This window comes from Sorghum bicolor, chromosome 10, assembly GCF_000003195.3.
Source record: "Sorghum bicolor cultivar BTx623 chromosome 10, Sorghum_bicolor_NCBIv3, whole genome shotgun sequence".
NCBI lineage: Eukaryota > Viridiplantae > Streptophyta > Magnoliopsida > Poales > Poaceae > Sorghum > Sorghum bicolor.
In genome coordinates this window covers 53,114,467-53,130,872 of record NC_012879.2, presented here as the reverse complement: position 1 = coordinate 53,130,872, position 16,406 = coordinate 53,114,467, and the positions used below count along the sequence as shown (strand labels likewise).

At 49.5% G+C, this 16,406-nt stretch overlaps 4 protein-coding genes across 5 annotated transcripts; 2 read left to right on the top strand and 2 right to left on the bottom strand.

The window, feature by feature from the left end:
- Positions 511–2,692, top strand: LOC8082440 (lipid phosphate phosphatase 2). Of its 2 annotated transcripts, XM_021449130.1 has the most exons (7): positions 511–831; positions 918–1,162; positions 1,252–1,449; positions 1,604–1,697; positions 1,795–1,983; positions 2,077–2,136; positions 2,282–2,692. In XM_021449130.1, exons 2-7 carry the CDS (start codon positions 929–931, stop codon positions 2,476–2,478), a joined length of 972 nt encoding a protein of 323 aa, XP_021304805.1. In that variant the 5' UTR covers positions 511–831; positions 918–928; the 3' UTR covers positions 2,479–2,692. The 2 variants fall into 2 exon arrangements, with proteins under 2 accessions (XP_021304805.1, XP_002438670.1); XM_002438625.2 differs by lacking the exon at positions 511–831 and having other exon boundaries at positions 838–1,162.
- On the bottom strand, positions 2,581–4,399 carry LOC8082439 (exopolygalacturonase). Its single transcript, XM_002437231.2, has 3 exons — positions 3,721–4,399; positions 3,050–3,568; positions 2,581–2,945 (listed from the first exon to the last, which is right to left on the bottom strand). The coding sequence occupies exons 1-3, from the start codon at positions 4,177–4,179 to the stop codon at positions 2,709–2,711; spliced, it is 1,215 nt and encodes a 404-aa protein (XP_002437276.1). The 5' UTR covers positions 4,180–4,399; the 3' UTR covers positions 2,581–2,708.
- On the bottom strand, positions 10,518–12,050 carry LOC8067641 (exopolygalacturonase). The gene has a single exon (XM_002437230.2). The coding sequence runs from the start codon at positions 12,027–12,029 to the stop codon at positions 10,797–10,799; it is 1,233 nt and encodes a 410-aa protein (XP_002437275.1). The 5' UTR covers positions 12,030–12,050; the 3' UTR covers positions 10,518–10,796.
- On the top strand, positions 14,382–15,914 carry LOC8067640 (exopolygalacturonase). Its single transcript, XM_002438624.2, has one exon. The coding sequence runs from the start codon at positions 14,403–14,405 to the stop codon at positions 15,633–15,635; it is 1,233 nt and encodes a 410-aa protein (XP_002438669.2). The 5' UTR covers positions 14,382–14,402; the 3' UTR covers positions 15,636–15,914.

Sequence of the window (16,406 nt, the reverse complement as noted above, 5' to 3'; positions counted from 1 at the left end):
AATACCCTCTAATTAATGACTCCTTGGTAATCACACTTATATCCTAAACGTCCTCTAATTCAGATACGAAGGGAGTATGTATGTTCTGGGCTATTTGGTCTGCTAGGAATGATAATATCTCTAGAGGATTGCAGCATTAAGTAGCCGCCTATAAAGCCACCTTCAAACGTGAATAGCTCAAGTTAAGCTTAAAGTTCAGTAGGGGGCAACCCCTCCTGTTAAGCTCGAAAAAAAAGAGGCACACTAGGTGGCAAAATATTTTACAAGTCACTGGCCTCGGCGAAGAACACTAGAATTGGGCTATACCCCGCCCTTCAACACTAGTGGAGCTTTGCAGCGCTGGATTGGCCGTCCACGTGTTGTCAACCGGGAGCAGGTTTTCAATGCTTGTGCTTTCAACTTTGAAGCCGGTGCGCATCGATTTTTTTTTTCTTTCAAAGGAAAAAAGTATCGAGCATGGGAACAACAAACATCAAGAAAACGAAACAGAAAACACTAGCAGCAAGAGCATCACGCGCATTTGTCAGAGAGCACCACCAAGTTTGGTCGACTCCGAGTTTGATGGCACATGCAAAGAAAGCATCCGCCGTGCGCCTTCGCCCTTCGCCTGACGGACGACGAACAAGCTGCAGAGAGATTCTCGTGTCATGAACCCGTGGCCGTACCCGTTGCCGCCCCCGAATCGAAGCGATCTTGTCTGCCCCTGCCGCTTGGCATTGGCAACCTCCATCTCCCCGCCTACCTACGACTACGAGCGCGCATCGTATACCAGCAGCTGCGGTGCCCGGTGCCGCCGCCGCTGGCCGCCGGGGGAGGCAGAAGTCGTCTAGTGTTTGTCCTCTGCACTTGCAATAATCTCTCTTTCACAGCTTCATTATCCATGGCTTGACATGAACCCAACCCTGCGGTTAACCCAGGAGAGGAGAAGATGCCTCCACCGCCGCCGGCGACGGCCACCGCTCGTCCGCAGGTCTACCTCAAGAGCCACGGAACCAGAGTGGCGAGGCCGCACCTCCTGGACTGGGTAGTGCTGATCTTCCTCGTGGCCGTCGACGGCGCGCTCAACTTCATCGAACCTTTCCACCGGTTCGTCGGCGCAGACATGATGCCGGGCCTCCGGTACCCTCTCAAGGACAACACCGTGCCCGTCTGGGCCGTGCCGGTGCGTGCCCGTCTCGACGAGTACCTACCTACCTATAGCTCCTGGACAGGACTGACGACTGAGCCTTCCGTTCGTCGATCGACACGCAGGTGGTCGCCGTCGTTGTGCCGGTGGCCATCATCGCCGGGATATACGTGAGGAGGAGGAACGCGTACGACCTGCACCACGCCATTCTCGGCCTTCTCTTCTCCGTGCTTATAACCGCCGTCCTGACCGACGCCATCAAGGACGGCGTCGGCCGGCCGCGCCCCAACTTCTTCTGGCGATGCTTTCCTGACGGTCTGCCGGTGAGTTCACCCTGTCTCTGTTCGTTCGTTCCATTCCTGATCAGTCTTATGCACTCTGCACTGCAGCTGCATGCTTCATTCAGATGTAGCAAAAGCCGGCTCAGTATGTAAACATGATGAGTTAGTTGTCTTCTCTTCTCCAATCTCCATCCAGGAGTACCACAACGTGACTCGAGCAGCCATCTGCCATGGAGACCCGGCGGTGGTCAAAGAAGGGTACAAGAGCTTCCCAAGCGGCCACACCTCATGTAACTTAGTTACTCCACAGAAGCCATTTTCATTTCATCTGCTTGCTTGCTTGCTTGCCGCCGGCCGCCGCCGCCACTGAGCACTGTACTCCCGCAGGGTCGTTCGCCGGGCTGGGATTCCTGTCCTGGTACCTGGCCGGCAAGATCAGGGCGTTCGACCGGCGAGGGCACGTCGCCAAGCTCTGCATCGTCGCCCTGCCGCTGCTGCTCGCCGCGATGGTCGCCGTGTCCAGGGTCGACGACTACTGGCACCACTGGCAGGACGTGTTCACCGCCGGAGTTCTCGGTACGTCGGTCCAGTCGCTGTCGTTTCTTGTGTCTGCAGCTCTTTTTTTGTCATCACAGTGTCGCTCTGGTAGTAACGACTCTGCATCTGCAGGATTGGTGGTTGCTTCCTTCTGCTATCTGCAGTTCTTCCCACCACCATCTGGTGAACAAGGTATCTGAAATCATGCGTAGTTGCATAAACCAGACTAGTACAATACCTATTACTGTTCCTGATCACTAGTACTACAATGTTAGATCTATCATCCTTTTTTTTTACAGGATCGTCGATAACAAGTTGTGCTAATTACAAATTTCAGGATTTTGGCCTCATTCCTACTTTGAGCACATCCTCAGCCTGGAGGGTGAGATCCAAGTGCAGTCAACAGCTGACGACTCGAGTCCTCAACACCCGTCACTGACACTTGACTCGTCGCCAGGTCGTGAGTTGAGAACCACTAGCCAAGCACTGGCTTCCATGGAGTCAGGAGACCACAGATCTCATCGATCTCAGTGACTGAAATCTGCAGTTTGTCTTCTTCATCATCTCAAGAAGACCGTATGCTAATTTCCAAGGGCATTACTACATCAGAAAATTTACAAAACTCGATTAGAACCTACAATTACAGCTCTGATGATGTGCTCCTATGTCATTCTTTCACTAATGATTTTCAATTCACATCTAGTAGTAAGCAAGCAAAAAGTACAGTTCCCCTTTTCAGCTGTCCGATCCATCACTGGTACACTTCATATGCAAGAGGGAGGGACCAGCGTGCCGCCGACCACACCGCCGGCGACGTGCGCGCACCGTGACTGCGTCGCCACCCCGCGCTTGACGTAGCGCAGGTCGATGTCCCTGAGCTCCAGCTCCCGGCACGGGCTCGCCTCGCTGCACGACAGCTTGACGGCGACCTTGGTCGCCGACTCGCCCCGGATGTTCCGGAACTTGACGTCGCTTATCCTCACCGCCGACGGCCGCTGCTCCTGCACGCACGCCGGCGATCGAAAACGCGATCGAGAGATGAGCGTTTTGTGATGCATATGAATAATCCATATATCCAGCAGTTCGATTGCATCGACCGACGGACCGATTCGCGGCAGGAGGCGTAGGGGCAGTACTCCTGGTCGATGATGATGGGGTTGTGGACCTTCCTCATGACGATGTCCTCGAAGACGAGGCCGGTGACGGCGGTGGGCCAGGTGCCGCCGCGCCACGTCTTGATGCGCACGCCGTTGGAGGTGCCGGCGAGGGTGCAGTTGGCCACGCGCAGCCGGCGGACGTCCTCCTCGCCGGGGTACCTGCCGAGGCTGCCGACGCTGATGCCGTGCCCGGGGCCGCACGACACCCCGGACACCACCACGTCGGAGGCGCCCGGGCCGACGGAGACGCAGTCGTCGCCGGTGGCCACGGCCGAGTCCGTGACGCGCACGTTGGAGGAGCCCTGGATGTGCACGCCGTCCGTGTTGGGGCTGCTCCGCGGCGCCCGGATGCTCACGCGGTGGATCGCCACGTCGTGGCTGCCCACCACCGTGACGTGGAAGAACTTGCTGTCCAGCGACGTCACCCCCGTGATCGTCGCGTTCCTCACCAGCCCCAGCTTGATGGACTGATGACGACGACGACGATGAACCAGGGGAAACAAATAATCAGAACGCAAGACCGTTGGATTTTCGATCGGACGGCCAACAGAAGACAGACGTGCAGGATGCTTTGCTTGCTGTGATATACTATAACCTAGAGAACCCCTGAAGAACTTACGGTGGGGAGAAGCTTGCAGTCGCGTTTCTGAGGGCACTGATTGAGCGGCCACGCCGTGGCGCCGCGGCCATCGAAGGTGCCGCCGCCGGTGACGAGCAGCCCGTCGATGCTGGAGAAGTGGACCCACTCGCGGCAGCCACGGAAGGCGGCGAGTCCCGGCGGCGCGCGGAGGACGCCGGCGACGTGGACCTCCATGTAGCCCTTGCACGGGCCCCGGAACACCAGCGGGTGCAGCAGGTAGTCGCCCCTGGGGACGACGACGGCGGCTCTCCCCGGCGTCGCGCACGCCTTGGTCCACGCCCGCAGGAAAGCCTCGGAATCGTCCGTGCGCCCGTCGGCGACGGCGCCGAAGTCCGAGACGTTGAAGACGCGGCCGGCAGCGGCGACCTCTGCGAACCACCACGACGACGCCGCCGTGGCCAGGAGAAGAAGCAGAGCGGCGGCGAAGCGCAGTGGCATGGCTTGGCTGTGGGTACGCCGTCAGCTCGATCTGGAAGAACTGGTCGAATTAAAGCTAGCCAACAGTACACGCATCGTGCATGCACGGAATTGGCAAACACGCATTGCTCCGAGCATGTTTTTTACGGCCTGTTGTTCTTGGGACCGCGCAGTTGTATATTGCTTGTTTGTTATAGGGCCTGGTAGCTGCTCTTGCCGTGAGCACCAACGTTTACCTTGTTTCATGGCTGAATTGTCTCGCGTCACAACTAAGTCTGATATATAACGGTTCGTCCAAGTAGGTACCGCATGAACCAAACCAATCCAACTAGGGGAGGTCGATCCACTAAGCATTATGTATCACTGCTAATAAATATATAGGGTAATATTAAAGATCATACTCCTTATTGATGTAACACAAAAATATGTTACAAGGGAACTTCTATACATAGCTTGGGTCATAAGCCTTTATCAAACATGAGAGTTCAACTACAGCGGTCCTACGTCCTAACATTGTGATTCCATTCATATAGACAAAGTGTTTTTTTTTGAAACAGTGTTAACCTCATCATTATGATCCTTCATGTATCTTCATCTTTGTAGGCACTCTTGCATCATCCTTCTTGCGCGCGGGAAGGGTGCTCAGCCGGGATGGTCAAGTGACCAAACTCCTGAGAGGGAGGTCCCAAGTTTGAGCCCTGGGTGGCGCTCTTGCTAGGAGTGAGGAACATCATCACTGGCTAGACTAGCTTCCCCGAAGTCGGAGTGTAACGTCTTGCCTATACGAGGTTGGGTTTGTTTATATCCGGCAGCTTGTCTAGAACATAGACTACTTTCACAGACTAACATCAGTCTTTTCTGCACACTGTCCTCACTCATGCGCACCCTGGACATAGACTATTCTCACATACTAACACCAGTTTTTTCTACACACTTTGTCCTCACTCGTGAGCACCCGGAAAGAACTTTCCGATCAGTCACTCATCTCTAAATTTCTCTAGGCAAAGCATGCTTAACTTTAGAGTTCTTTGGAGATAAGCTTCCAAAAAAGAAGTTGCAACTTGTTGGTATGAGTATCCTATTAATCCTATTAAGCGCTAGGCCTGGATGTTATATCCTCACCCCCTTAAGAAATCAACGTCCTCATTGGTCAACTCCAAGCCAGGAACGTCCCCTGGCCACATCCGTGTGTCCAGTGCCAGCACATATGTCATGTTGTGTGATCACTCCGGGTACACACCAGCCATGCGCACCATGCCTGCGTAACTGCGATACACGCGCTCGTGAAACTGCGAGAGTTAGCTCTCATACCATTCTGTAATGTCCCGCCTCCACGAGGCCGGGCCTGCTTACATGTGGCAGCTTCTTGTCCTCACTCGTGCGCACCGAGAAGAACTTTTTGGTCGGTCACCCATCCCTAAATTTCTCTAGGCTAAGAGTTCTTTAGAGATGGGTTTCCGAAAAAGAAGTTGCAACTTGTTGGTATGAGTATCCTATTAACATCCAGAGGGTACCCCAACCTCTGCCCTATATCCTTCTTGTGCGCGCTACTATGGTTTCATCCTTGTGTATGCTCGTGCGGCCCCATCCTTGCATACACTCCGTCATCTTTTTTCATGTATATACTCGAACAACTTCATTCCTAAAATCCCAACATAGTGTGGGTTGAGTACATAAAATACTCAACAAGCCCTAACATAGTGTGGTTTATGGGTAGACTTTTGGCTGTTGTTAGGGCAGCAAGCATGTAAGCTGGTAAGCTAGAAGAGCAGGCCCAAGATAAGCAAGGAAAGGAAATTGGTTACGCCTACAAATTCTTTACTTTTGTTTTTTAAAAAGATTCCCTTCAAAAGTTTATGGAGTAGAAGGACCCGCATAAACTCATATCAGTACCCTTGAATAACCATATCTGTGAAAAGCCAGCCCATCTATATACATCAATGACTTAAAAACATCATGCTCTAGATTTCGATAAGTTAATCGAGATAGTTTTGTACTTTTGATTTGATTTTGTTAGCACATGCTTTTCACTTCATGATCATGGATTTATTTTCCTAGAACACCACAACAAATCCCCATATTGTGCCAATGTGTTTGCATCCCTAAATCTGTACTGAGTAAGGTTCATGTAGGATCTCTCTCTCTATTGATGAACACTCATTAGCAAATAAAGAAAAGTAATCTGGGTTGTATCACAATGGTGCTCCAGGCATGTTCTTCAATCAGTTCCCTTATCCTTGACTTGCCTCCACTTATTCCTGCTAAATTATAGTTTTAGTAGGTTAATAAGAAGGGATCTTAGGTTTCAAAATAATTAGGGCGAAAAAATGCATGGGAGGTAGACTGTTGGTTTTTGAAAGGAGGATTTTGAGCAAAAAGTTGTGTCAAAGAAGATTCAAAATCAAGGAGAGCAAAACTCGAAAGAAGGTTTTCCAAAACAAATGTTTTGCATGAAAGGTGATTTCAAAAGGGGAAGTTTTCCAAAACAAGAGTTAAATAAGATTTTAAAGGTGATGTCCCAAATAAGAAATAACCTTGAGCCTTGGCGGAGATAGGCTTACCAAGGTCTTGTATCCAAATGAAATAACCTTAGGCAGCCATACAACACTACCCATGGTCTTATAATTTTTAAAAATTACACATAGTTTAAATAATGCACATGACACTAAAATCGTGGAAGATCACACAACATCCATGTCGACCGGACCATGGAAGAACACCCAAGAACGGTACAGTGTCTTCTCCTGGTAACCAATTGTAACTTTGTCCCATTGGTAGTTACTGTGACTTTCACTTAATGGGATGTCAGACTACGTCTTCCCATACAGAAACATAGTTGGTCAGATGTCAAATGAACTGGTCTATATATGACTGAGGTGAATATCTCCTAACATGAACCCTCACTCGACGTTGGCAATCCTGCCAGATAGCCCATACCACATGAGCTACCCCAACTCACCACCGCCGAGGAAAATCAGATCAAACAAAAAATTTGACAATAGAGTATTAAAATTTGCTTTTCTCGCAACGGTACATGACTCTCTATTTTTAGAAAGTTAAGAGCATCTCCAAGAGTTCCCTAAACATTATCCTAATCCTTGTTTTTTAGAAAGATGGAGAAAAATTCCTCTCCAACAATTCATAATATCTCCTCCTAATCTTTTAGGACTTGGGAAAAAAACCTCTCGATGCGCGTAACTTTACGCGGACAGGCCTCGCGCAAATTGAGGTTCCCTAGGCGATTCTCCTCCTTCGCACAGTGCAGTTTCCTGCTATGGCCTCCTTTGCACCAACGAGTGACCGAGTGAGAAGGGGGATCGCGGCCATAGACATGAAGGACGACGAGGACATCTGGGCAAACACCACCTGCAACCCCAGCGCGTCCCGTCGCTGCCCGTTGCCACGGCAAGCGCGGCATCCACATGGCCCCGGCGTCCTTTCTGTACAACCTCGACACCGACGCCGCTGACATCGCACCCTTCGACGGTGTTGGCGCCGCCCGCGGTGCGCTGCCTGATTGCCTGTACTGCAATGCTACAGACCGGGCGTCTGCTGCCTGACTGCCTGCTGGGAGGTGCAGCAGCGGTTGGCTGGGAAGTCGCGGCGGCGGCGGCGAGAAGGTTTCGCACGAGCTACGACATCGTGCGGGGAAAAAAGAAGATTGTTGTAAAAAGTCGTGGGGTCAATATTTGATTTATTGGAAGTGATTTTTAGAATACTGTTGGAAATGAAGTTCTTTTTTTTTTGTTCCCAATATTTTTTTAGAAGTTGGAAAACATAGAGTTTTTAGGAGAAAAAATTAGGGAACTCTTGGAGATGCTCTAAGAGCAACTCCAAGAACTTAGCAAATGACTCTTTGTTTAAGTTTCTAGACAAAAGAAAGAAAAAAAACCCATCCAACTAGTGCTATTCTAGACACTAAACTGTTAGTCATCCTCCGTTTAGCAATAAAATTATAATTTGTATACAAATGTTTAAGTGCAATTTGAGATATGAACATATTTACACAACTAGACAGACAATACACAATTATACATATAGACATACATATGGTCATATAGACATCATTTAAATCACACAAAATTTTCACCCCCACATATAGGCATACATATGACCATAGACATCGTTTAAATCACACCAAATTTTCACCCCCACATGCGCAGGCCCAATTTTGCCCACTTAAATATTCGTCTAGCACCCAAACGGCCAAAATTCATGGTCTATCGCCTAAACTGTTGTTTAAAGGATTGCTATTTTAGTGTTTACACACTTGTATAGCCATGATTAATCCATTTTAAACTGTTTTTTATCATTTAGATGTTTCTAGTGTTTAATTATGTGACTAGGGCCTAAAGTATACGTGAACCCATTATTTTGCGTTTAAATGTGTGTAGATGGCCATGTTTAGACGAAAATTGCCTCCAACAACTTGGTAAAATAACTCCTTAAAATAAGAAGTTGCTAAATTTCTCCTCCAACTTGTAAATTTTTGTGCCCGGTATATCTGCCCGAGTTCTGCATTTTCTCCCATCACTCACTCTGTAATGCCCCCATTCCATGTTAATTTTGGCATGAGTTGTGATGTTCTTTACGACATCTTGACTCCTACTGTTGTCGCCCCTTAAAAGATCATGGAGAATACAAATTCCTAGACTGACAAGGTGAATGGTGAGTATGATGACCTGTCTTTTTTGATAGATTGATAATCCAACCTATGGTGCTTCCTTCACATGCTGCTTTCTGTCTACTGGTCTGCGGCTGCCTGCTGGCCTGGGGGTGGCATCTGTTGCCTTTGTTGGGGCCGACGTCAGGGAGGGACGGTGGTGCTTGCATTGATGGGCGGTCGACAATGCCTGCTCACGCAAGATGGAGTGATAGCCTGATAGGGATGTTGTGCGGACCTAGAATTGGTACACAAAACAATATATGGGTATTTTTGTTTTTAGGAAGTTCATATAGGAATGTATTGGAGAGTGGCATAAGAGCATCTCCAAGAGTTAATAAAACCCACGCCCAATCTAGATTTTGTAGCAAGATTGAAAAAACTGCTCTCTAACATATCCCATACTCACCCCACCGAATATCTCCTAACATGAACCCTTACTTGGCATCTAAGAGCATCTCCAACCATTATGCATTTGAAGTTATGCATTTTAGGCAAATTGCAAACCCCCAAATAAAAATGGCAAGACTAAAATCGGGTGATCTCCAACCGTTATGCAAAATGCCAAGTCCATCATCTTTTTTTTTCCTGGAAATTTTGTTTCGCGGCACTCCTTCCTGCGCGGCCAATCGATCCCGCGCCAAACAGCCCGCCGTCGTCTCCCGTTCACCAATTCCCGCGCCAAACAGCCGCGTAGTACCGATAGTGAGCTGCGCTATTCGTCGTACCGATCGCAGTACCGATCTCCCGTTCAGTCGTTCACCGTACCAGTTCGTCGTTTGTTGGTCATCAGTTCATCGTCGTATAGGTTCGCCCCTTGGCTCCAGTAACGATCTCCATCAGGTCCAGAAACGCGCGCGTGAAGCTGGCGAAGGAGGACGCGCGATGCTTCTCCTATCGCGTGAAGTGGTGGCGGCGTGAAGGGAAACCGCGCGAAGGGAAGAAAAAAGCCCGCGAGGTGGAACCGAGAATCCCGTGATCTCTATTTGCATAGCGGGACTCCTTTGGCATATATGCCAAGTTTCCCCCTCCAAATGCATAGCTATGTAAAATGCATAGTCCAAATGCATAACGATTGGAGGGGTTTTTTTTGGAGTTTTATGCATTTTGGTAAATGCCAAGTCCATTTGCATAATGGTTGGAGTTGCTCTAAGATCCTACCAAGATAGCCCATACTCACCCCCACTGAAGAAAACCAGATCAGATAAAAATATTCGACAATAGAGTATCAAATTTTGCTTTTCTCACAATGGTATAAAAAATACCATGTAGTAAAGCTAGTTGTCATCAAACAACATAGAATAATACACAATATGCAAACAATAGAATCATAATAAAAAGTTTTTTTCGGATATAAAGGTAGGGCTTTGGTAAAACGTCAAAAATAATTAATGTTTAAACATTTGAGTTTCAAAAAATGTTTGTATTGGAAAAGAGGGATTTTATGGGTATATATATATATATATAGGGAACATGTATATATATATAACTATTGTCGGTTTGCCTCTCCAGCTAGAATTACGAGTGTTAAGCCTGTTATTAAAAATTACTGGAGAAAGACAAAAAGAGAGCTCCCTATTCATTTTGTTCACTTGCTATAATTGTTCCAAGTGATTTTTAAGGACGTGTCGGGAGTGTATGTCGTGCTTGCCAATAAAAATGATATGTCGTATAGAGAGATTTGGTGAAATTGAAGTTTTTTTGAACGAATGCTGAAATTGAAGATTAGTTTTGACACTGCTATGTTGTGCTAGCCAAAAAAAAGGCATGTCCTAGAGGTCGGGTACATGCAAGATAGGTGCTTTTACGTACATTCCTGTGTCAAAAAAGGAAACATAATGTTGCTCGATGTGTGAAGAGAGAAAGAATATGAAGAAATAAACCAATGGATGGTACTAGTTCGTTACCAATGGATGGCACCAATGGATGGACGAGAGAAATAACTAAGTAAAGAGCGAGATGGGTGGATGGAGGTCTAGAAGCATGCGAGCTCCTTGAGGCAGCCTGTGGCGCTGCCCTTGGCGTTTTGGCATACGGCCATGGTCTTGTTGTTTTTGCCACTGTATTCGACCTTGACGTTATCCATGGTGACGCCAGTGCAGGGGATCTTGTCGGAGCAGAGCAGGCTGACGGCCTCGGGGCTGGCGGAGGTGCCGGTGACGTTCTTGAAGGAGACGTCCTTGACGGTGACCTTGGAGGCGCCGCTGGCGGTGCAGATTTTGTTAGGGCAGTACTTCATGTCGATGATAATGGGGTTCGACGAGTCCTCCATCTTGATGTTCTCATAGTGGATCTTGGAGGCGGTGAGCACGGAGGCGGCGTCCTCGTACGCCTTGATCCGGAGGCCGTTGCTCGTCTTCTTCAGCGTACAGTCCTTCACGTTGATGTCCGTGACGTCCTTCTCGTCCTTGTACCGCCCCAGGCTGCCGATGCTGATGCCATGGCCGGGGCCGCATGTGACGCCGGTGATGTTCACCTTGGTTGTCCCGGGGCCGATGGAGATGCAGTCGTCGCCGACGCCGATGACGGTGTTCTCGATGGTGACCCCGGACGAGTCGCCCATGTGGATGCCGTCCGTGTTGGGGCTGTCCCCGGGCGCCGTGACCGTCACATCCTTAATCAACATGTCCTTGCACTGGAACACGTTCATGTGGAAGAACTTGGCGTTTAGCAGCGTGATCCCGGACACCTCCCCGTTGTTCACGTAGTCCAGCACCAGCGAGTTGGGCAGGATCTTGCAGTCGTACTTCTTGGCGCACGAGTTCTTGCTCCACACGGCGGGGCCCTGCCCGTCGAGCTTCCCCTTGCCGGTGATCACCAGGTTGTCCACACGCAGGATCTCGATCCAGTTACCCTTGTACTGGCTCAGGTCCGTGGTCGCCAGCAGATTGCCGTCCACCTGGATGGTCACGTCGCCCTTGCACGGGCCGGTGAAGTTGAGTGGTCCGACGAGGTAGTCGCCCTTAGGGATGAGGATCGTCTGCTTCCCGGTGCCGCCGCACGCCGACGTCCATGCCTCCTGCACAGCCTTCGTGCTGTCCTTCTTGCCGTCGCCGGAGGCGCCCAACTTGCTGATGTCGAACGACCCGCCAGGCCCGGACGCCGCTTTCGCATCGCCGTCCTTGGCAGGAGCGTCCTTCCCAGCATGCGCGGCGCAGACGAACGCCAGGAGGAAGAAGGCTCTCATCGCATTGCCTGTGCACGCCATTTTTATTTGTCGTGGATGATTTGTGTCACTCGTTGCCTAGGCACTTGGAACTATTTATACCTCAGTGCTGCTACAAGGATCCATCTGCTATGTTTATGGCATGGTCACCTTTGTCTCTGCTATCTTTAGAGCTGCAGGCTTCCCGTCCTCAAGTTCTTCATGCACTGTTTGGACCCTTCAAGTGGAACAATTGCACCGTGGAGAGCGTAAATAAACTCAACAACAAAATAAAGGACGAGTAATGCCAATATTTAAACTCTATACTTACAGTATACTATTTTTTCAATACCAAGTATCTACTCTACGCATTATTGGGTCCTGTTACATGCCTTGGTTGACCCAACCCCCACAGCAGCATATATATAATTATTGAAATAGTTATTGTTAGTGATGTGCTCAAAAAAACAATCAATCATATCCGGAAAATAACTATATGCAGCCTATGTAATATGTCTTTTGTGTTTTTCATCTCCAGAAAATAACCATCTACGCAGAAAACCAGCTAAGCTTGTTTCTAAAACCCGGCTAGGCCATTTTCTCCTTCTTTGCTGGAAACAGGCAACTTGTGACATGCCGAGTCTCTTCCTTCTCGCTTGTAGGGGATTGATATACTCATTATCTTGACATGCTTTGTCGTCAACTGAGTGTTGTTTGGCTATAATTAATTTGAAGTTCATAAATGACGCGCTAGTAGCCACATAAGAGCATCTCCAATGGTTTGTCATTTGCATTTGCTATCCTTGTTTATTTGGCAAAAACTACAAATTTGATTCTCCAATGGTTTGCTAAAGGAGTTGCCAAATTTTGAGGAGTTGCTATCTAGAGGCGCTCCACGCGCAAATTTGCGCGCACTCTGTGACTTGCCATCGCGCGACAAAGCCCACGCCGCCCCTTCTCCCGCGCTACCTCAGAATTTTCCGGACTCCTTCCCACGCGTCTCCAAATCTCCTTGCTCGTCATATAAATCGCCGTGCCGTTCGGTCTCCCTCGTCGATGAGATTGAGTCTCTCGCATCGCTGAACAGATCGAGTTCGTCGCGGCGTCGGTCAGTCCCTCGTGCCGTGGTGGTCATTGCCGCCCCGTCCTCTTGCCTCTGTCATTCGCGCGGCCGTCCTCCGTCGTCGTCCGTGCGGTCTCCGTCCGTCGTCGTCCGCGCTGTCTCCATTCATCGTCATAGGACGGACGGACCGACGCCGCGCGGACGATGAATGGAGACCGCGCGGACGACGACGGACGGAGACCGCACGGACGACGACGGAGGACGGCCGCGCGAATGACAGAGGCAAGAGGACGGGGCGGCAATGACCACCACGGCACGAGGGACTGACCGACGCCGCGACGAACTCGATCTGTTCAGCGATGCGAGAGACTCAATCTCATCGACGAGGGAGACCGAACGGCACGGCGATTTATATGACGAGCAAGGAGATTTGGAGACGCGTGGGAAGGAGTCCGGAAAATTCTGAGGTAGCGCGGGAGAAGGGGCGGCGTGGGCTTTGTCGCGCGATGGCAAGTCACAGAGTGCGCGCAAATTTGCGCGTGGAGCGCCTCTAGATAGCAACTCCTCAAAATTTGGCAACTCCTTTAGCAAACCATTGGAGAATCAAATTTGTAGTTTTTGCCAAATAAACAAGGATAGCAAATGCAAATGACAAACCATTGGAGATGCTCTTATGTGGCTACTAGCGCGTCATTTATGAACTTCAAATTAATTATAGCCAAACAACACTCAGTTGACGACAAAGCATGTCAAGATAATGAGTATATCAATCCCCTACAAGCGAGAAGGAAGAGACTCGGCATGTCACAAGTTGCCTGTTTCCAGCAAAGAAGGAGAAAATGGCCTAGCCGGGTTTTAGAAACAAGCTTAGCTGGTTTTCTGCGTAGATGGTTATTTTCTGGAGATGAAAAACACAAAAGACATATTACATAGGCTGCATATAGTTATTTTCCGGATATGATTGATTGTTTTTTTGAGCACATCACTAACAATAACTATTTCAATAATTATATATATGCTGCTGTGGGGGTTGGGTCAACCAAGGCATGTAACAGGACCCAATAATGCGTAGAGTAGATACTTGGTATTGAAAAAATAGTATACTGTAAGTATAGAGTTTAAATATTGGCATTACTCGTCCTTTATTTTGTTGTTGAGTTTATTTACGCTCTCCACGGTGCAATTGTTCCACTTGAAGGGTCCAAACAGTGCATGAAGAACTTGAGGACGGGAAGCCTGCAGCTCTAAAGATAGCAGAGACAAAGGTGACCATGCCATAAACATAGCAGATGGATCCTTGTAGCAGCACTGAGGTATAAATAGTTCCAAGTGCCTAGGCAACGAGTGACACAAATCATCCACGACAAATAAAAATGGCGTGCACAGGCAATGCGATGAGAGCCTTCTTCCTCCTGGCGTTCGTCTGCGCCGCGCATGCTGGGAAGGACGCTCCTGCCAAGGACGGCGATGCGAAAGCGGCGTCCGGGCCTGGCGGGTCGTTCGACATCAGCAAGTTGGGCGCCTCCGGCGACGGCAAGAAGGACAGCACGAAGGCTGTGCAGGAGGCATGGACGTCGGCGTGCGGCGGCACCGGGAAGCAGACGATCCTCATCCCTAAGGGCGACTACCTCGTCGGACCACTCAACTTCACCGGCCCGTGCAAGGGCGACGTGACCATCCAGGTGGACGGCAATCTGCTGGCGACCACGGACCTGAGCCAGTACAAGGGTAACTGGATCGAGATCCTGCGTGTGGACAACCTGGTGATCACCGGCAAGGGGAAGCTCGACGGGCAGGGCCCCGCCGTGTGGAGCAAGAACTCGTGCGCCAAGAAGTACGACTGCAAGATCCTGCCCAACTCGCTGGTGCTGGACTACGTGAACAACGGGGAGGTGTCCGGGATCACGCTGCTAAACGCCAAGTTCTTCCACATGAACGTGTTCCAGTGCAAGGACATGTTGATTAAGGATGTGACGGTCACGGCGCCCGGGGACAGCCCCAACACGGACGGCATCCACATGGGCGACTCGTCCGGGGTCACCATCGAGAACACCGTCATCGGCGTCGGCGACGACTGCATCTCCATCGGCCCCGGGACAACCAAGGTGAACATCACCGGCGTCACATGCGGCCCCGGCCATGGCATCAGCATCGGCAGCCTGGGGCGGTACAAGGACGAGAAGGACGTCACGGACATCAACGTGAAGGACTGTACGCTGAAGAAGACGAGCAACGGCCTCCGGATCAAGGCGTACGAGGACGCCGCCTCCGTGCTCACCGCCTCCAAGATCCACTATGAGAACATCAAGATGGAGGACTCGTCGAACCCCATTATCATCGACATGAAGTACTGCCCTAACAAAATCTGCACCGCCAGCGGCGCCTCCAAGGTCACCGTCAAGGACGTCTCCTTCAAGAACGTCACCGGCACCTCCGCCAGCCCCGAGGCCGTCAGCCTGCTCTGCTCCGACAAGATCCCCTGCACTGGCGTCACCATGGATAACGTCAAGGTCGAATACAGTGGCAAAAACAACAAGACCATGGCCGTATGCCAAAACGCCAAGGGCAGCGCCACAGGCTGCCTCAAGGAGCTCGCATGCTTCTAGACCTCCATCCACCCATCTCGCTCTTTACTTAGTTATTTCTCTCGTCCATCCATTGGTGCCATCCATTGGTAACGAACTAGTACCATCCATTGGTTTATTTCTTCATATTCTTTCTCTCTTCACACATCGAGCAACATTATGTTTCCTTTTTTGACACAGGAATGTACGTAAAAGCACCTATCTTGCATGTACCCGACCTCTAGGACATGCCTTTTTTTTGGCTAGCACAACATAGCAGTGTCAAAACTAATCTTCAATTTCAGCATTCGTTCAAAAAAACTTCAATTTCACCAAATCTCTCTATACGACATATCATTTTTATTGGCAAGCACGACATACACTCCCGGTACACCCTTAAAAATCACTTGGAACGATTATAGCAAGTACTTTTACAACATTAATTATTTTTAACGTTTTACCAAAGCCCTACCTTTATATCCGAAAAAATCTTTTTATTATGATTCTATTGTTTGCATACTGTGTATTATTCTGTGTTGTTTGATGACAGCTTTACTACATGGTCTTTTTTATATTGTTGTGAGAAAAGCAAAATTTGATACTCTAATGTCGATTATTGTGTTTGATCTAGTTTCCTTCGGCGGGGGTGAGTATGGGCTATCTTGGTAGGATCATCGGCGCTGAGTGAGGGTTCACGTTAGGAGATATTTGGCGGGGTGAGTATGGGCTATGTTGGAGAGCAGTTTTTTCAATCTTGCTTGGGTTTTAGAAACGCTGGGAGATGCTCTTATCCCGCTCTCCAATACTTTCCTA

Coding starts and splice junctions, on each gene's coding strand:
- LOC8067641 (XM_002437230.2), bottom strand. CDS start 12,029: ATGGCGTGCACAGGCAATGCGATGAGAGCCTTCTTCCTCCTGGCGTTC.
- LOC8067640 (XM_002438624.2), top strand. CDS start 14,403: ATGGCGTGCACAGGCAATGCGATGAGAGCCTTCTTCCTCCTGGCGTTC.
- LOC8082440 (XM_021449130.1), top strand. CDS start 929: ATGCCTCCACCGCCGCCGGCGACGGCCACCGCTCGTCCGCAGGTCTAC. Junction 1,163..1,251: donor TGCCCGTCTGGGCCGTGCCG/GTGCGTGCCCGT, acceptor ATCGACACGCAG/GTGGTCGCCGTCGTTGTGCC. Junction 1,450..1,603: donor GCTTTCCTGACGGTCTGCCG/GTGAGTTCACCC, acceptor ATCTCCATCCAG/GAGTACCACAACGTGACTCG.
- LOC8082439 (XM_002437231.2), bottom strand. CDS start 4,179: ATGCCACTGCGCTTCGCCGCCGCTCTGCTTCTTCTCCTGGCCACGGCG. Junction 3,569..3,720: donor ACTGCAAGCTTCTCCCCACC/GTAAGTTCTTCA, acceptor CGTCGTCATCAG/TCCATCAAGCTGGGGCTGGT. Junction 2,946..3,049: donor ACGCCTCCTGCCGCGAATCG/GTCCGTCGGTCG, acceptor GCGTGCGTGCAG/GAGCAGCGGCCGTCGGCGGT.